The sequence below is a fragment of the Leptonychotes weddellii genome, chromosome 4 (genome assembly GCF_054177405.1).
Source record: "Leptonychotes weddellii isolate Sample4059 chromosome 4, ASM5417740v2, whole genome shotgun sequence".
NCBI classification, from domain to species: Eukaryota; Metazoa; Chordata; class Mammalia; order Carnivora; family Phocidae; genus Leptonychotes; species Leptonychotes weddellii.
In genome coordinates, this window is record NC_138372.1 from 36,650,201 (window position 1) to 36,675,582 (window position 25,382).

General features: G+C 34.8%; 1 protein-coding gene across 3 annotated transcripts in view; it reads right to left on the minus strand.

Moving 5' to 3' along the window:
* Positions 1 to 25,382, minus strand: part of FAF1 (Fas associated factor 1) — a 466,200-nt gene that overhangs the window by 109,123 nt on the left and 331,695 nt on the right. For all 3 annotated transcript variants that reach the window (XM_081816911.1, XM_081816912.1, XM_081816913.1), the window contains exons 9-12: positions 23,205 to 23,331; positions 22,158 to 22,221; positions 21,105 to 21,186; positions 4,383 to 4,537 (exon numbers count right to left, since the gene is read on the minus strand). In XM_081816911.1, coding sequence (XP_081673037.1) covers positions 4,383 to 4,537; positions 21,105 to 21,186; positions 22,158 to 22,221; positions 23,205 to 23,331 — 428 coding nt within the window. The remainder of the gene's footprint in view (positions 1 to 4,382; positions 4,538 to 21,104; positions 21,187 to 22,157; positions 22,222 to 23,204; positions 23,332 to 25,382) is intronic.

Below are 25,382 nucleotides of genomic sequence, written 5' to 3' on the forward strand. Positions count from 1 at the left end.
CTTCTTTATCCATTCATCTGTCGATGGACATCTTGGCTCTTTCCACAGTTTGGCTATTGTGGACATTGCTGCTATAAACATCGGGGTGCACGTACCCTTTTGGATCCCTACTTTTGTACCTTTGGGGTAAATACCCAGTAGTAAGCACTGTATCTTTTTCATCTTCTCACCCTCAGTGCAAAGCACCATTCCTGGTTCACATGAAATATTCAGTAAATGTTTACTCAATGAATAAACATGAAGGAAATATATGTTTCTTAAGATATTCTTTTAGCCACTTTCAGAAGTGAGTTGCGGGATCTCCTTGTTTATACTACTATCTGTTTTTAGCTCTTTCATTTACAGATATATCCTACTGTTTCTTTCAGGATCATTATTCAGATGGATATTTAGGAAATTATACCCTCTAGCACTTCCTAAAACTAACAAGGGCTTACTGCCTACTGCTTTAAGAAAGAATGGACCTGAATTCCAAGTAGACATGGCAGCCAACAAGACTGTACAGAGTTTTCCAGGAAAGAAACCTACATTTAGATATATAATACTGAAATTATAAACACATTCTTTGGTGGAACTGGATGCATTCATTCATTTGCCAAATGCTTATTGAGTTTCTTTCTCCTAGAATTTTGTAAATTTAAAGTGTTTTGTTGAATGAGATAAATAATATGAATAAGATCCAGAAGATCACAATTTAGTGAGGGAGAAGATAGGCACATAATCATTACTGCTACAGTCTGATGTCCCAATTCGTATTTGGAATGTTCCAAGATCAATCCAGAAATTACTCTAATCCATTTTATACAGTATAGGTTGGTCAACTTAAGTATTCAACTTAGAAAGAAAGTTATTAGAATCATTTTGGAGTGGGAAATCCAAATCATCAACATCACAGAGGTGTATGACAGTGACATTCGATAGACATCTATTTCTTTTTTATTCTAGTTTGTTAGTGAAATCAGGAAATTTAACTTATAACCACAATTGACACTCACATTCTGGTAACTTTACCAAAGCATTCACTTAGTTCAAAACCCTTCACTTATCTTCTACACATGAGAGATTCACAATAAACTGAGGAGGACTAATGTTTCTGTAGGTTTGGCAGAGTATTTTTCTTTTTTTTTTTTAAAGATTTTATTTACTTATTTGACAGAGAGAGACACAGTGAGAGAGGGAACACAAGCAGGGGGAGTGGGAGAGGGAGAAGCAGGCCTCCTGCCGAGCAGGGAGCCCAATGCAGGGCTCGATCCCAGGACCCCGGGATCACGACTTGAGCCGAAGGCAGACGCCTAACGAGTGAGCCACCCAGGTGCCCCTGGCAGAGCATTTCTTTTTTTTAAGATTTTATTTATTTATTTGACAGAGAGAGACACAGCGAGAGAGGGAACACAAGCAGGGGGAGTGGGAGAGGGAGAAACAGGCTTCCCACTGAGCAGGGAGCCCGATGTGGGGCTCGATCCCAGGACCCTGAGATCATGACCTGAGCTGAAGGCAGACGCTTAACCGACTGAGCCACCCAGGCGCCCCCGGCAGAGTATTTCTTAAGGAAAAGTAAATATGCTTGGCAAGACCCTCCCCATCTTGGGCACAAATGTCCCTACCTATCATCATGTCAGGGTGTGGTCCCAGAAAAATCACTAAGGAGTCATCTAGACTAACCAGCTTACAGGCTCAGGATTTTAAAAATGTGTTGATCAGTTTGAACTAGGAGAGCCGGACATGAGATGAGACAAGCCATCCACAAGGAATTTACTTCTAAACTTTTACACGTCATAAGAAAATCACAGTTAAAAGGAAACTCAGAGCAACAATCTAGTTTGTGATGCCTAGAAATCTCTTCTATATTTTCACATATTGATCTGTCATATTTTAACTCTGGTAATATGCAAATGATGGCACAGCAACTTTTGAAATGTAGCTCACTGACCAATAAATATTAGTGCAGCAGTCTTCTACTGAATTGAGGGTGAAAGCTTGAGGTTTTGTTACTCAGTGTTAATAGTATCAAATGGACAATGCAATAAATTTTTATGACAAACATCTCTGGGTAAAATGTGGTGCTAAAAAAATCTAAGTAAGATCACAAAGACAGAAACTCAATTAGACAATTATATTTAGATTGAATCTATGATGGGTGGTCAGAAAACCGGTGCTAAGCCAATCCTTTTTTGGGACAATAAATCAGACTAATTAATTAAAATTTTCTTACAGTTTAATATAGCAAAAAGAAATCCACTTTTACTCTCTTTTAGGAATATGCCATTTCAATGCATTTTTATCCTGTGTGTGTAAAATGTGTACTTTTCCATTTGCTTTAATAATAATAATGAGGAGCTGTACATGAAAAGCATCTACATAATTCTTTTGCTTTATAGAGAGAAATGTAATACCTTAAATTAAAAGTTTTTAATTTGTAATATGGATAGAATTTGATTTTGAGTAAGGATTGCCAGTATCCTAAATTCTAGAAATTGTAACATTCTCTTTCTTCCCATTGGCCCTGTTTCTTGTTCCTATAAATATTTGTTAAAAGCAAATTCCTACATCTTTCTATTTTTAGTCTTTAATATCACTTCTTTTCATTTTTATGAATGTAATGATAACAATAATAATAATGAGATACCATATTTTTAAAAATGTAGATTGAAATAGCCTATCATACCTCTTAGTTGGTCCTGCAATTCATTGAGAAATAGCTCTAAAGCCTTAAACAAGGCCTTTATTTTGTGTTTTAAAAAAAGTGTCATAAGGAGTTAATAGGACACAGCTGTACTGGCTCTTTCTAATAAGCAGCTTCTGTCGCTTTGGTCACCACAGGTGTCTCTGTAACCTGCAAACTCTTATTACTAGTGTATCAAAGTTGTGCTACTTAACAGACTTCTTTAGTAAAACATAACAAAGCAATTACATGGCTGTTGATTGCCAGTCATAAAAAAAAAACCCTCAAACACTGTTTTTCAAAAGAAACTACACTGCAATTTTTTGTCATTGTAAAATAAAAGGAACTAAGGAATTAAATGGAGGATAGAACAAAATAACAGCAGGTAGCCTGCTGAACTTAGCCACTACAGATGGTTTAGAAATAGTGTTTCCTTCTCCATCAAGTTGTGGATAAAAGGAAAGGAGGAGATTCCTTACTGCCAGTGAATGGTGAAAGATTTAGCCAAGTCTCCAGTCTATGTATTTTGCCTCATGAAAGACCTTCGATGCTGCATTTTTATCTGTTTTTGGCACTGCTTTTCATCACCTTTAACTGAGTGTGAATAATAACCTGATTTAATTTAAACAAATACAGGTGCTAAAGGTTCTTTATTTATGTATAACAGGGAACATTTCCAATGCAGAACGAAGTCATCCTGTGAAATTTCCTAACCATTTGCTTAAAGAAATGAGTATTAGATGAAAAAATTGCTTCAACATTCTTTTGCTTCACATTTAAGGGAAGAATCATCTTTCTTTTCAGGTTTAGACTACATAAAACAAAGTCTAAATGATGAGCAAAAATTCAGTGAGCTATAAAATAATAAAAAAAATCAGATGATTTCTAATTGTTCTATAAACATTTAAATTAGGTAACTACAATAGGCTTGCCTTGAAATGAATTAATTTAATCTCCCTGTTCATAAACCAGCAGCCTGTGATTATTATTGTGTTAACACACCCAAAGTAACATCACTGGATGTTATGGGCACATGTGTAATTAAACATGATGAAATGTATTTCAGATGGGAAACTCAAATAGGCAAAATATGAAAAATTATTCATTTATAGATATTATGATTAACAAATTAAGTAAATTTATCCTGACAGCAAGGAAAAGGACTTTTTTTCTCCTACTGAGAATATGGATGTGTGCAAAAGAATGTGTGCAATAAAGCAATTACATCAATTAGTATATGCTAGAGTTAAGCTATTACCAACTCCATGGACTAGTCCAGAATGTACTGCCTTCTTCACTGGAATTATTAAAAAATAAACTTACTACTAAGATTATATGTTAGACCTGCCTTGCCTTTTCTGAACATTATTAAAAACAGATTTTCTCTAAATATTCAACAACAGATAAGAGCCTTGGAATATACAGTACATAGATATGTACTGTACCAGTTTTACTGCAAAAAGATGAAAACGATGTATTTTGGTTTTGTTTTTTGGGTTATTCTTGGATTTAGAAATCATTTATAAATTGAGGTATATTTTCCCATTGTAAATAACTGCATGTTAGCTACAACAAATAGCTTTTATATAATTAAATGTAATGGTAGAGAATTTAATGCTGAGGACAAAAATGTTTATGAGATGATAAGAAACCAAATACAATGATAACTTTTTAAAAAAAAATAGAAGCCCAGCTTATAACTTGTGAACAACAGTATTACCTTGCTCTGTTGGCGTCCTTTGTCAGATCCCAAGCCCAGGTTATAAAATTTTGACTCAGATAAGAGACAATAGATTCAGCACAAAGCATTTGTGAGCAGAACACGTTGGTTAATACACTTTCATCATGGTGGAGGTAGATAGCAAGAAGCTTTCTCTGAAAAGAGGAAGAAAGACTGATGAATTAAAATATCCATTAATGTAAGATTTCTTGAATTTTGGAAAAGCATAATTTGTCGATATAAACAGCAAAGACAAAAATTAAATGCTACTCCCTTTAAAAGAGTACCTGACACTTGGACTTCCTATAGCATTTACTAATATGAATAAATTTTGCTTCCTTAAACCCTAAAGAGGGTAGGATGATTATATTCTGTTTTATAGACCACTGTCACAGATTCTTATTAACATGTGCAAGCCTAACTCAAGCAGAATATGCAACGGAATTGCATTTTCTTTAAATAAAATGGATTTACAATTCTTCATATTAAACATACTTTACAAAGGGAAAATTAATTTTGAACTATTCAACTTTGTACACAGAAAAAGTACTAAGACTGGTTGCCAAAATCTCTCTTAGTATTTTTTGTTTTTAATCTGAACACTGGAAAGTCTCTTCTAATTGAAAGGAAAAGGTCTGAAATGAAGTTGTCTTTTACTTCCACAGGTACTTTCAAAGCCCTTAATGTGTTCTCATATTAAAGTCCTTATGTAAGAGCATGTAACATCTAATTGTCAATGGAAGGATAGTAGAAAATAGTTCGCTTCACATGAATTCTTTCTAGTCAATATTCCAGAAAATTTGTCTGTGGTTTCTCATATGGAGAATTATTCCTTTCTCTTTGCTTGATAAAACTTGCTTTCAAGAAATGGCATTTGCTCTCTTAAAAGTGTCCTCTGTCATAGTTGGATAGTCAATAAAATAATTGAAACTAAAAACTGAAATGGAGCAATACAATTTGCAACATGTCAACTTTAACAATAACAGTGACAATGATGATTAAAGAGCTTACATTGTTATTGACAAACTTCTTGGTGCCACCTTACAGAGTTTAACAACAGTCAGTTGCCAGGAAACGGAAAGATAAATTTTATGGTAAAGACAATATACAAACCAATCTGTGAAATTCTGGAAAGGAAAATTTTAAGGAAGCTTAGGGTCTTTCCCTTCATATTAAATAAGGATGTGATAATAATAAAGAAAAACTCACTGTGTGGGATTCCAAAAAAAGTAGGACACTTACAGAAAAATATAAGGCTCACGTTGATGAAAGGATACTGAAGTTTGATGCTTGGAATTATCCTGATAAATAATCCAAATTATAATAATAATAAAAAAGTAATCATTAAAATATTTTCTTCCAAGGTAAATTCTGTACTAAGGTATATAGGTAGATTAAGATCCCCAAATCTTCTACTACAAATAGGAAGCACTGTTAGTTACACACCCATTATCTACTTATCTCCCCAGAATAAGCCTATAAAGTAGTATTCTTAATTTTATTAGCATACAAGAAAACTGAGGTTTAGAAAGCAGACTTGTCCTAAATTCTACCACAACTAGTAAGTAAGTAGTACATCTGGGATTGGAACCAGGATTCCTGACGCCACGCCTAGTACTCTTTCTCTGATACTACAGCAGTAGTAGGAAAATCAACCATACTGTACTCAAGGCTTGAAGTGCTCATAGAATATGAAGATGCCAGACTGGCTGCTGCTCATACATTAGTGCTTCTGGGGCCTCAGAGACAACAGGTAATGGGAATAAGGACAGGATTCCTGAGTATAAGTAGCTCAGTTACTCCAACAGTAGCTGTTTCCATGTGTCAATTCATTTAATCATTCATTCAACAAGCATTTGTTGAAATACTGTGTCGAGCCGAGGAGGAAGCAATGGTAATAAAATGGTGAGCAAGAAAGACTCAGGGTTTCTTCATCCATACTGATGTCTGAAGGTAACAGTAGCTGGCTTCTATAAGTTTGTAATCAGATACATAGTTGAAGAGATACTTATCTGGTAAATTCCTACTCATCCTTTAAGTCTCAAAGCAAATGCCTCTATGAAACCTTCCCTGATTCCCTCTGGCAGAGTTAAGAGCTTCCTTTTCTGGGCCTCTATCTCTTCCCAACTAGTATCATCATTGTTTATCAGTTTCCCCTCTAGACAAAGTCTCTCAAGGGTGAGGGCTGGGTCTCTTTCAGTCTTCTCTGCATCCCTAAAGCTAGCATAGGTCTCGACATGTTTGATGAAAGAAACTTGAATGTTGATTATCAACCCCCTGGCAAAAAAAGACCCCAAATGGCAGCAGTATGCAAACCACTTTCAGTAAAAGAATCTAGAAATCTGCTGCTTTAGGGAAAGGAACGTGAACCTGGCAGCACTAACAAATTCGGAGCTCCTCTTCTTAGGAGCTCTCTAGCTGAATAGACATCTCTCTGATGTCAACCTCTAATTCTGCTTGATCGTATCTCAGCAACTACATTTAATGAGACACTGGGAACAAGAGAGCTGTCCACTTTTAAATCAGCATATTTCTAACCAAACAATGGCAATGGCTAAATCTTTAAAACGCCCATTTCTCTCAAGAATGCTGCAATGGAACATTTAGACTTTGGGAAAGAGATTAGCAATTTACATTGCTATCTCACTGATTTAATTTAAATGCTCTTCCAAACCAAACACACATGTGCTGAAGAGGCTACTAAGAAACCCAACATGCAGAGTTCCCTATAAGTGCAGCCGACAGTGTTGACTGAAACTAAACTTGGAAATCCAGGGCACTAATGCACAATATCAAGCAATAAAACAGCATCTCTTTGGCAATATTTAATTTAAAAAAGAAGAAAGAGGCAGGCGAAGATCAGGCACTGTCTGTTTTGGAGGATCAACCATTCTGCATTTCAAAGCATTGGTCCCTGCAATATCCAGGTTACTGTGCTAGAATCTCGACTATTATATCGCAGTTGTGAGAGGGAGGGCAAAGATGTGTTTACTCAGTGATTAGGCCCTTAGAATAAGCCTCTAGCTCCTAGAGAGACAGCTCACTACTTATTCATTTGGGCCAATTCACAAAGCCTAGGAAGATTAAACATCCATGCTGAGAAGACAAGCGAATGCAGACGGTGAAAAAGAAATAAAAATTCTTTAAAAACTCTGAGATGACTTCATTATTTTTCCACAAGGAAACTTTAGGAAAGTGTTTAGTTAGAGAAAAACCCACATTGACCTCTCTCTAAACCCTTAATCTTTCCTTTGTGGTGGCATTGCTTTGTGGTAAGCGACTGGCTCGCCTCGCCCCTCTTTTCACTGGAAGCTGAGAGAAAAAAGGCTCTGGAGAAACAGTTTTCGTTCCAGGGACACAAACCCCTGACACTGTTAAACATGAGATGCCAGGAAAACACACTTAAAAAAAATTCTCACTTTAAGCTCTAAACTGTGAGAAAGGAGATGATAAAGAGAGTAATCAGTAGAGAATCTTCAGGCTGGGGGGACTCCCATAGTAGCTTTGAAAAGGAAAACTGAATAATCTTAAAATGATCTTTTCTCTCTAACATAAAAAACTTTCAACAAAAATTTTTCTTCCGCTATTTTGACAGTAGTAATAAGCAAAATATAAAACTCTTAAAAATATGCAAATGCTACTAAATTTGGGCTACATAAATCTCTGATTAGATTACAGGCACAGCTAAATGAGCCCCAGACTCAGATTTCTGATTATTTTATTGAGCTTAATTAAACACAGGCCCGAACAGGGTTCAGCATATCAGAAAACTGCTTTTGTGAAGAAAGGGCATCTAGTACATAGGAAAAGCATGAGAAAATGTTTTGTTTCCCATTACTATAACCATTTTTCCCGTTGGCCCATTAATAATTTAGTTCAATAACATTTACAGAGCACTGATGTGTTAGGCATTGCGAACATAAAGATGAATAAAACAAAGTTTCCTAGGCCTCAAAGAGTTGGGGGGCGGGCGTTGGTGTATGGGGAAGCAAAAATTAAACTGCAGTACCATATGATAAGTGATAAGAATGGGACACTTAAAAAAAACCATTTTATTTGTCTTTCTAATTTGGCAGAGAGGGTATAAGTCTGGTAAACAAAGGCAAGCAGCCCAGCTACACTCCTCAGACTCCCTCTTTGTGATCTAGGTTTTGGTAACATAATGTAAAGGTAAAAAAAGCTCTGTGCTAAATCCAGTTTTGCACTTACCAGCTGTGTGACCATGGGGCAAGATGGGTATTTGTTCCAAGAATTATAGATAAAGCAGGTAAAGTACCTCCTTTACAACACCTGGCCCATAGCAAGTGCTGAATGAAATGTAGTTGTTAGGATGATTCCAGAACTATCCATTCAAAATAAAGGATTTGAAAGCAATTTCAAGAGAAATGATAGCCCTGAAAATTTATTAAAGATTATGAAGTGCCTTCATTTCTCTTACTAGCAATAATGTTTGGGATGCTAAATTGTGTCCCTGCCTTCAGGGCCTCACTAATCTTCACATTCAAATCCAAGAGCTAAGGTACTAAGTTGATGCTTAGGAAATGCCAAGCTGACAGCAACCAATGTGATTTGGCCTTGAGCTACAGTAGCTATTGTATTTGACACTTAGCATTACAGAACCATAGAACATTAGAGCTGGAAGAAATGAGCTGGCTATGTCTCAAAATAAGCCAGGCACAGAGCACACACTCAGAAAATATTTGCTGATGGACTGAAAAGGAAATTTTCTAGTTTCTTTTTGAGTACCAGAATATCTATAGTCCATGTTTTCAAAAATTTTAAGGTTGATAGGATAAATAATTTCTATAAATGGTAGTTCATAAATTTTCCAGTGTAAGGATTAAAATATATTAAAAACAAAATAATTTCCTTTATATAAATTGGGACCTGACTTTCTCTGTTTCCTTCTTTTCTATCATGATTATCATCACCATAATCATCAGAATCACATCACTATTATTATTATTATTTTTTTTTTTGGTTTTAAATTGGGAATGGTTTATTGATACAAAGACCTGATACACTGATACAATAAACACTCACTCATCCTTTACCCTAGATTTATCAATTATTAACATTTTGCCGTATTTGTTCTATCATTCATTGTATGCCTCCTTCCCTGAAACATTTAAAGTTGCACACATCTTGACACCTCCACCTTTTAAATACTTCAGTGTCTGTCTCCTAAGAAACAAGGACATTCCCTTACATAACCATAATATTTTTATCATACCTTAGACATATAATATTGTTACAATATCATCTAACATAAAGTCCATATTCAAATTTCTCCAACCACCTCAAAATGCCCCTTGTAGCTGTCTTATTTATTGTTTTAAATCCTGGCTCCAGGGACGCCTGGGTGGCTCAGTTGGTTAATCGTCTGTCTTCGGCTCAGGTCATGATCCCAAGGTCCTGGGATCGAGTCCCGCATTGGGCTCCTTGCTCGGCAAAGAGCCTGCTTCTCCCTCTGCCTGCCGTTCCCCCTGCTTGTGCTCTCTCTCTGTCTTTCAAATAAATAAATAAAATCTTAAAAAAAAAAAAAAATCCTGGCTCCAATTAGGATCATTCCAGTACACTGCTCACTTCTATAATCCTATTCCTATTTATGAATGTTCATAGGCCCAGCACAGCATGAAACCATGACTCAACATAACTAAGGTGAGATTAGAGGCAGGGCACCATGAAGCCACAACATCTGGTTCAAATTCCTGCTTTGCCACCTCCTGGCTATGTGACTTTAGGAAACTACTTCACTTTTTAATGCTTTGGGTGCCATATAGCTCTGGAGGTCAGAAGTTCAATACTCTGTCTAGATGGGAGTGGTAATGTGAGTGCTGTAAGAGAGGCAGTCCTAGGGTCTAAGCATGAACACTGATTGGCTGCTTCTTTTCTTAAAAAAAAGATTTTATTTATTTATTTGAGAGAGTGAGAGAGCAAGAGTGCAAGACAGAGCATGAGCGGGGGTAGGGGCAGAGGGAGAAGGAGAAGCAGATTGCCCACTGAGCAAGGAGCCCGATGCGGAAGTTGATTCCAGGACCCTGGGATCATGACCTGAGCTGAAGGGAGATGCTTAGCCAATTGAACCACCGAGGCGCCCTGGCTGTTTCCTTATGAAGGGAATACTTGAGCTAAACTTTAAAAACATGATATATTAACTGACTTATCTTTGATTTTAAGCTAAATTTTAAATTTAGGTGATAACGAAGAAAAGAAGAATGAGAAAAAGAAAAAGAGAAAAGTTTGGTAAGGCCCAGTAATGTCAGTAGCCTGATATGTTCAAAGAACTCCAAGCTAGTAACTTTTAAAGAACGAAGAATAAGTGCAGATTGATTTGTGGAAAGAATCATTGACACTCTGCATTTTTGGCTCCCAAAGCTGAGTTCAGGGACCAGTAGGCAGCAACCAACTGGAGAGGTTCCAAAAGGAAACAGCCAGATATTGAAGGTGAGGTGATGCCAAGATGCCAAGGTGTCTTTTTCTTCTCACTTCCTGAACGAGATGTTGGGATAGAACTCTGAATTCTTAAGGACACAAATGTATTTGAGTCTTATGTAGGTTGAATTCTCATATGAAAGTCACAGGTTATACAAACAAAGAAAAAAAGCCTAAAGTAAAATCAAACTCTCTTCATAAAATAAGCTGACAAATGCTCATTGGGTACAGAATTTTATCGTTTTCATTGTTCAGACTGTAATACTCAGGTCGTAAAATATTTTTGAGGAAAACCAACATATGACTAAAGTTTTTACAAATAAGGAAATTAGAAGTTCAAGTGATAGGCTATTACAGCAAACTGCAGAGAGGCAGGCAAGCTCTTTGGGAAGGCCGGGAGAGGGCTTATGGAGGCAAGAAAGTAGGCAGTTTTGGGCCAGATCAAAGATTTCATCCCATTGCTTTTCCAGGTGAACACCTAGAAGCAGTACCAAGGACCGGAAGAGCAGCCTCATAGAAGTGCAGGCAGGATTTTTTTGATTTTCTCTTTTGAGAGGAATAACACTAGCCCTAGTTAACCAGTGGTCTGTTAAACAGGCAGAACAACATGAATGTGGATGAAAGGCAATGTTACACAAACACTTCCTTCTCCCATTTTTAGGCTACTGAGGAAGAGAAAAAGGACCCATAGCCTACCTATCTCATCATTTCCATACTCCAGGGGTGGGGGAACCACAGCAATAAAGAATTGGAGATTATTAACAGTAATTTTTAATTTAAAATATATAGATAATAATGCATTCTTGCTGAAAAATCAAGAATTCTAATGATTTGTGGGTGTACATGTTCAGTAACTTTTTACTACTATCAAGTACTGTCTGGCAGATTTCAAAGTAGAACATTGTGAATTATAAAAATAAGCTAAGTTTAAGCATACAGAATTGTAGTAACTCTTAACTATTCATTTAATAGGAATGGTGGAGACTGTAGTCCCTAAATATTTTCCACATCTTCCTTAGTAAGGAAATCTCTTACGTATTTTTTTTAGGTTGAATTAATGGCTGATTGAAATAAAGAATACATTTCTCAGCCTCCATTTAAACAAAGGTGGCTATGTAACCAAGTTCTGGTTAATGTAAGCAGAAGTGCTTACATCCAGAATCATGACATAACCTGAACTGTACCACACAGTGGAGCAACATGATAGAAGGAATCTGAGTTTCTGACTCTGTGATACCAGGCCTGGACAGACTACCTCTGGACTTCTTGAAGGGAATAGAGAAATTAACTTCTGTTTTGTTTGAGCCACTATTACTTTTTATTTTTCTGTTACAAGCAACCAAACCCAATCTTAACTCTTAACAATAGACTAACTATAAGAAATCCTTAGTCATACATAAAAATGATAGTCCATGGAACTGTACTAATAACCCAGATGATCTAAAGAATAGATATGCATTTATGGATTAGTTCATGGTCCATCAGAAAGACTCTCACAGCCTCCAAAGGACCCTGAATTACACTTTAAGGGACTGTAATTAACACTAGCCTAACGTAAATGACCTAACTGGCTATTCAGAAAGCTCCATCTTATACGTCTGGTTAGTGAGAAGAGAAGAGGGGGACACTGTTTTTGAAAGGCCAAGTAGGCATGAAGGCAAAAGAAGACATGGAGGTTGCTATCTAGCCTTCATGCAAAGATCAGGGAGAGCCTTCACTGTTAACATGTGGTCCAGTCCATTTAACCCATGCAGGATAGCCTACTGGGATTTGTAATAGTGCAATAGTGAAGGGTACATCTATCTGAAATGCCATGCGTGCCATATTACCTATATTTGAGACCCAGGATGGTTGAAGTCATAGCAGGTGGTTGGTCGATGTATTTTGTATTTTTTATAATCTATGTACACAGTTTTTACAACACAAAAGAGGATGTACTATACACACTGTTACGCATCTCACTTTTTTCACTTCGCAAAGTATCTTGAACATCATTCCACATCAATATATATGAAGTGGCTTCATTCTTTTTACTGGTCACATAGTATCCCATGATATGAATGACATTTAAAGTATTTCCAATTTTTTGCTATTTTAAACAATTATATAATAATTATCCTTGTATTTATCTTATTTCTCATATGCTTAGGTATATATGCAGAAAAAATTTTGCTATTATGATATGTGAAAATGATATATTAGTGTAGTTTTAATCTGTATTTTTTGTATTATGGAAAATAAGAACATCTTTTCATATTTTCTGTGAAGTACTTGCTTATATTGCTTACCCATAATGGGTTGCTGTCTTCTTACTGATTTATGGAGTTTTTCATAATTAAATATGCTAGAGAAATTTAAGTTTCCAGTATCTTTAATAAAGATACTATGCACTACTTAACATCAGAAATACTTTGATTTTCTTAATACAGGTTCCTTATAAAAGGCTGTAAATGACAAGGCAAATATAAAATCAACATATCCTACTGAAATGCTCCACAAAGGAAAGAAAGGCCAGAACACATTAGCCTAGGTCTGTCAGAAGCAGTATTATTCTCTTCAGTTTTGTTAGGCACTTTGAGGAGGATATGGGAGAATCAGGATACTAGAAGATACATAGGTATAAAAAGGTACACAAAAGCTAATAGGCTGTGAAATTTAGGAGCCAGAAAGTTTACGAACTATATTGTGCTATCACTGTACTATGATTTTCTAACCAATGCCTGACATTCCACAACTACACAAGATACAAATATATACAGTTGCTCAGTCTCATGCCACCAATTTCTCCCCTCCAATCCATCCTACAAACTACTACCACATTACTTATGTCTACGGTACAGCTCTGACAGTGTCACCCTCTTCAAAAACTTTCCAAAGCTAACCACTGCCTAACAACAACAAAAGTCTTTAGCTGGTCTTCAGGGATTTCCATAATGAAAAGTAGACCCAGTCTACTTCTTTATTTTAGCCCTATCCTCTACTGTTCCCTTACAAGTACCATATATACCAATTAAACAGGCCTATTTATCTTCTCTAACATGTATTTCTGAATAACTTGGTTACTGTTAATGTAAGGGCTCATTTTCCAAGGTGGGTTAATTGTCAAGGTATTTTTAGCCCATTTCAGAGAAAGGAGAATGGAGGCTTGCTTACATAGCTCAGTCAGTATCAGGGCCTAGTTTCCAATCCAAATTTGCCTGATTTATTCAATGTCCACCTACTTATAAGCAAACAATCTTAAAGATGTTTCACATACATTTCAAAGATGTTTTAAATATGTTAATTTTCTGTTAAACAATCTTGTGAAGTATTACAATACAAATTTTTAAATGCAGAAATTGATGATCAGAGGAGAAGAGTAATCTGGTTAATTGGACATAGTTAGTAAATGAAAAACCAGAACCCAAATATAAGAATTTTGATTAGGATGCTTTCTACCATACCTCTTATTTTTAGTGTTTAAGATTAGATATGAAACAGATTTCTTGAATTTACAACTGAAATACTATAGAGATCAAACTTAGCTTTTAATCCTTTTAAAATAAGTAATATGAATAACAAATACTTTCTAGGGCCAGGAAGGGCCCTTTGGGAAAAATGATACAAATATGGATAAAGCCCATAAATGAAAATCAGCCTTGTTTCTGATATTTTAATAAATTTTACCTACAATGCTTTTCAAATATGGTTAAATTGTTTTTAAAAGATGGTGAGTAGCAGTAAATTGAAAAGAATGTTTTACAAAGCAGCATATCTTAAAACTAATTTACTAAATTTTTAACTAAAAAATAATTTAAATATGGACAGTAAAGTTTTCTACAATTTTAATTAGGTAGTTCTGATAATTCAGTAGGAGAATTTGAGGCAAATTCTAAATATGGTGCTAACAATATACTGTTTAATGGAAACATCTAATTATAGAACAGCATATTTGGTATGGTTTTATTTATGTAAAACATGTCAACTTTTTTACTGATACACATATTTGGAGATTTTTAAAAAATCATGTTTAAAAGTAAAAATAATATTTAATAGTGATTATTTTCAGGCTTCAGATTATGTGGTAACTTGTTTTCTACTTTAAATGCACCTGTATTCCTTTTTTTTTACAACAAATATTTTATTTGTAGAATGAACATACTTAACAAAGTATATCAGCATTATAGTTCTTATCTCACACATGTGCAGGCTGCTGTCATAGCTGTCATATAAAATTACTCCAAGGACATTGTCTGCCTTTAAGGAATTTAAATTGAAAAGAAAACAAAGACAAGATGATCAGACTGGGCATATTCTCTAAAGCACAAATAAGTTTGTTTGCCTCTTTTTTTCTGGCTAATGGAGGGCTAGAAACCTACCAACTACAGCTGTGGCTTCAGATTTCTGTAGAACTTATTTTTCTTAAAAAGTATTGATCAGTGATGGTATTCAGATTTCTTTTTAACATGATATAATAGAAACAGTACTACTTTAAAATGGGCTGATTTTTAAAAGTAAATGTAATAAAACTTGATCACAAATACTGTTAAAGTAAAGCACTTATTTTAGTGCTGTAAATGCTCATAGGGGTTCTCAAAATTCCTTTCTGGAATTGTTCTTAGAATTAGTTCATGAATTGCATGAATAAATCAGTTTGTTTTTCACAAACATTTCTCAAATAGTCCAAAACTGCTTCACAGCAATTAGCCATGGTGCTGGGTGCATATATGGATAGCATCCTATTTAATCCTCAAAACAACCATATCATTATCTCCCTTTTGTTTTTTAGTTCCTAGATTAGAAATAGGCTGATTACTTGTTTGGGGCCACAGAGTTACTAAGTGGGAAATTAGTAATTGAGCAGTGGTTTCCTTAATTTATGTGTAATATTTGGAAACATCACTGGATCTGAAGTCAAGATCTAAGGAGGTATAACAGGATTACTGAAATCAAAGCCCAGTCTCCCAAGGGGAGGAACTGAACTAAGAAAGGAACAATACTTCACATGGGAGATACACCCTGGCACTGAGATTTTTATTGCTGTTGATTTTTACTTACTACAAATGTCTAATCATTCTATAGGGCACTTTCTATTTTGTACAGAATTCAGAGGTAGCAGGAATGAGAGGTGGGGAGGCTATAAGGAGAAAAAGAACCCTGGTTAAGAAACTCCTAGGGAATCATGGTGTGGCCAGTGGTAACGCTCCTGCAACCTTAATTACAGTGACTAACCATTGGCTCTCACTTACCTAAAGATAAAATATAAGCTTTATTCAATAAATATCTCTTAAATGACAGGGAATGCTAGACCCTTCCATGCCTTGGCCCCTTCTGATCTTCCCCGCCTCATGCCTTGCAATCCAACTCTCTATCTTGCATTTTTTACTCTTGGTCTTAAGTTTTTGGTTGTAGTTCTCTCATTTTAATCTTCTTGCCTTTGGTTTTGACCTTTTTTTTCCGTTTAGAATTCTGTTATTTGGCTAAGTATGACTCATAAGATTCAGGGTAGATGTACCTCCTTAAGAAATCTCCTTAAACTTTCTAAGGTAGATGAAGTACCTCTCCTCTTTGCTGCTATAACGTACTATACTATATGAATCTGTTGATATTATCTTCCCCATTAGAGTATGAGCATCTCAAAGGCAGGAAAGTTCTATATTCCAGGTCCTTAACAGGCATGTGATAAATATTTATGGCCCTCAACTGAATGAACATCTCTAACAGTTAAGGGCATGAGAGGAGGTCATAAAACTGATGGACCTGTTGCCAGAAGTCAAAACTCTGTCACAATATGCTTAAACACAAGACCTTAGAATACTTGTTTCACTGAAGTTGGAGCACTGCTTTGGACAGTGTTTTAAATTCCTCATGAAAAAGGCAGAAGGAACTATGGGCACTCTCACCACCAAGTGCTCTCAAATGAAATCAGTTTGAAGCAGTTTTCATTAAGATGGATTGAATGTGGCATCGTGAGAAACACTTTATCAAATGTAGTGTTTTACTTAGTGATTAACTATATACCAGTTGATGAAGCTCCCCAAATCCTTTGTAATCCCACCACTCCAATAAACATTTAATGAGTATATAAGTTCAAAAAGCCTAGCAGAGGATTTAAACCTTCAATCTTGTTTTTATTTACTCTTGGAACTCAATTTCTCACTTCAAGTGAAGAATGCTGGTGCTTGAGGCTCATCTGTTGCCCTGGTAAAATTAATGTGCCTCCCACAGTTTAAATTAAACATGTGATATTTAAGATGAAAGAAATTTAGTCAGAATGCCACAGTATCGGTCACATTTGCTTTAAAATATGTGAACATCAGCAAACTGCTTTCTTAAAAATGATTCATTCACAAGTTTTAAAAAATAATATTGACAAAGACTTGTTTTAACTTTTAAATGTGAAATCTGAAAAGGAGAAATGACGTTTGATCACTGAATCCTGCAGTATAGTAGTTACCATTGAAAACTGAAATATAGTGATACAGTGTAAATCGTACTTACCTGTGTTAGAACCCTGAGCTCTTATTTGGCCTCTAGTACTTACTACTGATATGCTTTGGTTAAGTTCTGTTGCATTTCTGAGCTTCCTCATCTATACAATAGGAATATTGATATTATACGTCCCTATCTCACTGGTTTGTTGTGGGGTTCAAATAAGATACATATAGGAAAGATGCTCTATAAACCATACAGCACCATATATATCTGTAGCAGCAGTACTATTTCTATGCGTACACAGTACTCTTTAATTAAAAGGAGATATGTGTGTGTGTGTATGTGTGTAACTTGGCTGATGACCATAATGAATGTATCTGCATAGATTTAAATCTGAAAAATGTATCTATCATATGGATCAATTTTACTTAAGTTTACAGTAATGTCTTAAACGATGTATAAACTGTTCTTTAACCTGGAAAAGAGAATTGAGGAAAGAAAAAGTTTTGGGCAAGGGGAAAAAGAGACAATTTAGCATTCCAAAGAGGTCAAAGGATTTTGGTACGAATCTAATATGAAGCAAAACATTTAATTACATGAACCAATGACTTTCATTTGTTAAAATACCAAGACCCGGGGCGCCTGGGTGGCTCAGTTGGTTAAGCCACTGCCTTTGGCTCAGGTCACGATCCTGGAGTCCCAGGATCGAGCCCCGCATTGGGCTCCCTGCTCAGCAGGGAGTCTGCTTCTCCCTCTGACCCTTCTCCCTCTCATGCTCTCTGTCTCTCATTCTCTCTCTCTCAAATAAATAAATAAAATTTAAAAAATAAAATACCAAGACCCTAGTCAAAAGCAAACAATCAATTATTTCATTAGAAATATCCAGAAGCTAATATGCAAGAGTTTATTCTCCTCTGGGGATCATCAAATGCCAGTTTATTATATAAGACACTTAGCAAAAGTTTCTTTGTCTATTATATACTGTATATTTAAACAAGTGTCTTCACTTAAAGTTAAAATGTTTAAGGTATACACAGTGTATCTTAGGGTAGCTTTTTAAGTGGGATTTAAAAGACATCTATGCTTATTTTGGGAGCTACAGTTTAAGTCACAAAGGCCCTAACATTTTCCGATTACTTCAACTACTTTCAACCATATTTATGTCCAATAAGTGATTGTTTAAATATAATAACATGGCCATACAATGAGACTCTATAACCATTAGAGTCCTGTTTTAATGAAGTATTCAGTATTATTTACAAAGCATTCTTGCAAAAAAATTTTGACCTGAATATAACAAAGCATGATTTCTTCACTAAGCAAATGTTATGGGGGAAAAAAGAGAGGCAGGAGGAGAGAGTGCTTGTTTAAAGGGATTTAAGAAATTTAACAACCACAGGGCGCTTGGGTGGCTCAGTTAAGTGTCCGACTCTTGATTTAGGCTCAGGTCATGAGCTCAGGGTTATGAGGTCGAGCCCTGTGACAAGCTCCCCGCTCAAAGGGGAGTCTACTTGAGATTCTCTCTCTCCCTCTGCCCCTACCCACCATGCCCTCTCTCACTCTCTCTAAAATAAATAAATATTTTTAAAAATCTAACAACCAAATGTAATTTGTGATCCTTGAGTAGATTGTGGTTTCAAAAAAATAGTTAAAAAGACATTTTGGAGACAGCTGGTAAAGTATGAATATGCACTGGATATTAGGTGATATTAGGGAATTACTGTTAATTTTGTTACATGTGATAATGGTATTGTGATTATGTAAGAGAATATCATTATTTTTTGGAAAACATACAGATGTCTTTAGGTGTAAGATATGTAATTTAACAAAAAATATTGAATATAAAAAGGTATACTAAATATTTTCATGCAGTTTAAGTTTTATTTCAAAAGTGTAACTGCTACAAAGTTAAAAAAAAATCATGTGAAACTTTAATTTTTTTTACATTTGTTTTTATATATTTTGAATAATAAATTTTATACTTATTTTCTATTCCAGTCAATGTTTGCCAATTTCAGAGAGGAAATGAAAATTTATCATAAAAAATTTATTCATCAAAATCACAAACCTAAATAAGTATAAAAATGTAAATAATTACATTTCAAATGCTGCTCTTTTATTAATGTGTGGCAGTTAAACTTTTGAAGTTATTAAGGCTTCTATCTCCATTAAAACTTTGGGATGCTTGCATATGAAAGAAGCAAACATGGCAAAATTTATTAGTTATTAAATTTAGGGATAGGGGATTTGGGTGTTTACTGTACTATTCTTTTTACTTTTTCTGTATTAAAAATTGTTTTAATAAAAAGTTAAAATATTATAAAATATAATTAAGCAAATGACCATGTAATATTAAAAGGTGAAAATAAACTGTTTTAGCAGGATTATAACATGACTCAATAATATTAAGCATACATAAAAGTATTCATCAAAATATATTTAAAAATATGGGAAGAACATGTACCATAAAGTTAACTGTTAATCTGTGTTAGAATATTTTCTTTTTGCTTTTCAGTGTTTTCCATAAACCTATGGAAACTATAAATGTGTATTATTATAAATATTTATTTCTTCAAAAATGACATCCATTTTATATAAATTTAATAGTTAAAAAATAGACTAACACAGCATTTATAATGGGCTATTCCACTATTCTTAGGGTAAAGAACAGTTTGTGTTTCTATTCCACTTCATTAAACCCATTCATTGCTCTAAGTTTGATCACTAATTATTGTCAATTTTTAAAATTTGTTTAAAATGAAATTTTCTTTTTAGGTCAGGGTTTAAGATAAACTGGAAACTAGAAATTTCAGAGGCATCCTTGCGCTCTACTCTCAAAAGTCCTTGCCCTCTTTAATTCCAATAACTTGCCCTCTACTCTATCTACACACTATTTCTTCCTTCCCACTCTCTTTTTTTCCTTCATTCATTAAATACATAGAATATTTACCAGGGATGGTACAGTCACTGCCAAAAAGAAAATCAAATCTCTTGAGAAGGCATATAAAGAGAGAATGGATAATGATAAGCAATGTGTTAAATGTAACAGTAAGATGAGCAGAGGGTATCGGTACAAAGTACTAAGGGGTGGATCCAACTGTCAAATAGTGGAAGAGTCAGGGACAATTAAGTCTCAGAGGAAGAGCAGAAGTTAACCAGGTAAAGGGCAGAATGAAGTCATTCCTTACAGCAGAGAAGCATGACCAAAGAGTAACATTATGGGGAAACACAAACGGTACATCATTGCTAGATTTATTAAGTGTAAGGCAAGGAATGGAAAGAGCTAAAGTTGTGCATATAGGTAGGAGCCAGATTACTGAGGTCTCCACTGCTGGCTCAACATATAAACAGAGTGATTGCATAGAAATTTCTTGCTGAAAATGTACCTTCGGAATTCTTGTTATAAATGCCAATCTACTTTACTTTAAGATCAAAATGCCCATTTCTATATTTTTGTTGTCTAAAGTAACTTTTAAGATAAAAATATTGCAGTTATTAGATATATACTATTAGATGGAATCATTTTGGGAAAAGACTGAAAGACAGGGCGTTTAGAAAGAACCTGTCAATCACATAACTGAAAAGAACATACACATGTAGCCTGGTCCCTTCTAAGCATGGCTCCCTTTTTCCCCCTACAAAAAAACTCCTGTTTCAGAGCTTGACAAGGCCATCTACAAGAGCCAGCAATACCCTATTATACTATTGCCCCTCTGAAATGGGCATCTTGGTGATGATTAGGCTGGTAGATGAACCACAAACAAAATCAAGTCTTCAATCTGAAAAAAACAGAAAACATTAAGCATTGCCTGAGGCCTGGTGGTAAACCTATGGGATGCATTTTTTAATCACAAAAGGTAAGATTGCACTTACATCTCGGGCTTTCACATAGAAGGCCTCTTGAAAAGCAGCTTCTAATGAGCCAATAAAAAATACAGGATGGCAGTCACCATATCTATAGGAAAAATTATGTCTATTAATTTAAATACATTTCAAATTTACTTCAAAGTTTCACAAGTCTAATCAGCATCTTTTAAGTAAATATTGGGATTAATGTCTCTTAACTACAGACCAAACATTAAAACATTTCTTTAAAGGCTTGGGAATGAGCTTCATTAGTTCTTAAAATTCATCTTGGCCTATAGTGATAATATTAGAATACTGGAATTTTAAGTACATCTAGCAAATGGATTTAATAAGTGCTACAAAACCATGCCATTTATAGGTAGCAATTCCTGGTTATCCACTTTCATAAGATTTTCCTTATAGTAACCTTAACTTTCCATTTTATTAGTTCATTTATTCTGGAAGTCCAACAGAGAGGGAAAAAACTGTAATCTTGCAAAGTTTCCAAATTATATTACATTAGAAAACAGAACTAAAGAGAAATATCACTTACACAAAAATTTAGGGTTAAATACTTAAATCCTCTTAAACAACTTATAAGAATCTCAAATGCATATAAAACATTTTATATTAGCCTCTTAAAAGAAGAAATGTTAATAGTTCCAAAACAAAAATTAAAAGAAAAAATTCACTTACATTTAAAATTTTTAAATTATTTTTTAATTTAATATTATTTTAAAGGATATTTTGTTTATTCTAGGATATACCAAAAATTAGTATCCTATAACCTAGTCCTTTTGGGAATATAGTCAATATATTAATTAGTGACACATTTATTTTCCTTCAATAAAGATATAGAGATAAGATGATAAATACATCTCTGAAGTGGCATAAATGGCTTACTAGTTATCTGACACTGAATAGTATGTGTTAAACTATCAGGACTACATAAACTGATAAATATATCCTTTGAATACTTTACAGAGAAATTAAAGACAATCTATGATTAAAATTGCTCCAGAAAAATCACAGTAGCATTAAAAGAACATCAATTTTATATAGTTAATGTCCTAACCCTACCTTGAAGAAAACTCTGCTGTAAATTGTAATAAGGCATCTCCTTCATTTTCTGCGTTTTCTGGCACTAAAAAACAAACAAAAGAAAAAACAAAAACAAAAAAAACAAAACAAATAGACACAAAAAACAAACCACATAACATCTAATCCCACATATAAGAAATATATTTAATCAATAAAGAGGAAATAAAATTAAATCTTAGCTTCTGTGATATATTTGAGGAGACATTTTAACTTGACATACATTAGAAGATTTCATACCTTAAAAAAGAACCTTGAAAAAATTCCAAGCTCATAAATTTTGGAAAGCCAACTGACACAGTCCTGCTAAGCATTTCAAGTATGTGCCAGTCATCAATTAGGATTTCAATGTTTTCTTAAAATGACATCTTGTGAATAAATTATATAAAAAGGATCTCAAGTTCTTTCAAAAATCTCATTTATAAGGAAGATGGTCAATTTTAAGTAAATATCACATCTATTTCTGCCCAATGGAGTTCCCTAACTTCACTGAGTAAACGAGCCATTTAAGGATTGATTTTAATGGTAATTTTGAATATAATACTGCTTGTGATTCTACAGTATGTATCCTGTAAAGTTAAAGAGAAGGAGATGGCACATTAGTTTACTTTTTTTTCCTGCCAAAGGTGGTACCACCGAATGGAAAAATAATTATTACTATTCTTAAAACTGATATCTCCACTAAGATGCCGGGAAACAAGTACAGTCACAGAAAATATAGCTATTTGTTTATCAACCTCTAGGTTTAAAGTAAAGAGAAAGAATCATAACTAATTATATACGTGAAACATAAGTTATACATTCCCTTGCATTTTTAATGAATTTTACTAAAGCACTGGGAATTGTTGAGCTTAATAAAACCAAAACTCAAGAGGATCTGGTTCTAATGAATAATGTGCCTACTTGCTATATTTTCTCTCTCCAAACCTGGGAAGTCAGTAAGAGATTTTTAAGTTCATTGTTCTTCATAAGTTTCTGCAGTAGGAAGTAGAATTACAGTGCTGGACCCAAAGAGCTATTAATACTCACTCATTGGAGATTTTCTCAGGGCAGATGATGTCATGCCGAATACTTCTCCATCATCCACCCCAAATTCGGAAGCATCTTCAAAGTCATCTCCATCACTATCACTAACCATATGAACATCGGTGCTTTGCTATTTAAGAAAAGTCCTGATTAGTTTTATATTGACTTTAGGAAATCAAATTCCAAAATATAAGTTAAGTAATCACAATAGGACATTAGTATTACAATAGTTCTATTAAATAAGAAGCCATTTGCTAGAGTAAAGCTTAATATTTTTCATTTTAAGGCTTATATATATTTCTAAACTTGCTGTGATACCCCTAGACTAAAGGCTGGAACCTGAGGGAAAATGAAGGATGCTTACAAACTCAATGAAGACAGGGATTTTTGTCTGTTTTATCCCCAGAACATAGTACACAATTAAGTGCTCAATAAATATTTGCTCAATAAATGAGGAGATGGGTATAATCAGGTCAAAGACAAAGCAAGCTATATGAGTCTTTTAAAAAGCTCACAGTAATCTCCATTTCAAACTTGCCACTTCCTTACTGCAATGGTTCTCAAATTTTTCATTAGTGGAATATGGTACACTATTTTCAGTGTTATTGGAGATAACATGAAATACACTATATAAAAGCTCTTTGTAAAGTGCAGGCTATTAAATATGAGATGTGCTTCTATTCAATAAACATTTATTGAGAATTTACTACATGCTGGGCACTGATAAACATGCTCCGTTTATTTTGTTTTCAGCAACATCAGTTGAGATTTAAAGTATTACAATTAAAAACATCGGATTCAAAATATGAACTAGGCTGCTATCTCTAGGTAAGAATGGAATTTCAAAATACTGAGATCTAAAACATCCAAACTGTGAATACTGACAAATATTTATGCCTTGGATGAGAAGGGGGTCCCAGCAAGGTACCTGGCTAAATGCCTGTCTGTACTATGTTCAATAAATGAAGTCTACACAGACCATTTAATATATGAAATTTCTATCTTTTTTTTTTTTTTAAAGATTTTATTTATTTATTTGACAGAGACAGACAGCGAGAGGGAACACAAGCAGGGGGAGTGACAGAGGGAGAAGCAGACTTCCCGCCGAGCAGGGAGCCCGATGCGGGGCTCGATCCCAGGACCCTGGGATCACGACCTGAGCCGAAGGCAGACGCTCAACGACTGAGCCACCCAGGTGCCCCTGAAATTTCTATCTTTTAAAATATGGCACTATGTCCTTAAGCTATGAAAATAGGGAAACTATTTGATTCTGGTCCATGCAAAAGAGCCTAACTTAGAGATAAATATTTGCCAGAAAAGCATTAAGAGAAACTTAGAATCAAAGACTCATAAAACTTGGCTAGAGGGATGTTAGAGGTTAGCTAGTCATAAAAATTACAGATTTTAAACTAGAAGGGATTTTAAAGATCTTCTTATCAATGGTTTTCAAACTTCTTTTCACAGGGTTACCTCTCTCCCCTGGCCCCAAGGAAAATATTATGTAAAATTATAGTGCATACAATAGACAAAAGTAAGGCTACTCTGGTTGATGCAGCGAGAGGGCAATGGGGAGTCTAATGCTCCTCCTAGGCTTGGCCTTTTCTTTCTCATATCCCTTTGATAATTGGGGTACCTCTGAAGGATCTCAGGACACTGTGGAACAATTTTAAAACTACTGATCTAGCTAGTCTAATGGTTCCAAATGAAGAAGCCAAGATATTTACTCCATTTGACTCAGCTTAGCATTTCCTCCTTGGGCATAACCAAGCACTAATGCCCAGAATTGTAACATTTTCCGTCTTATTTGAAAGAAAGTCTTCCTAGTGGTTTGAATAAAGAAGATAATGAACAAATACTTATTGAAGGAGTAAAAATGAATGGTCCTTGTCCTAAGCAGTCTATCTGCTATTCTGACAGCACCACTATTTCTCACAGACACCTTGGTTCTACTTACGATCCTAATCTTACTTTAGTGTTTCACTTGGTAGGGCAAAGATCTCCTGATTTCAGCAATTCAACAGCTTAAAAATTCAAAAACCCCTTCTCATTTCAAAGTAGTAAGGGAGCCTCCTCTACAAAACAACACATCTATTAGGATGACTACTGTGCTTGAATTCCCTGTGTTTCAGGCACACAGATATCTGGAGCATGAAGTTCCCTGAACTTTGAGTCTCAGTTTCT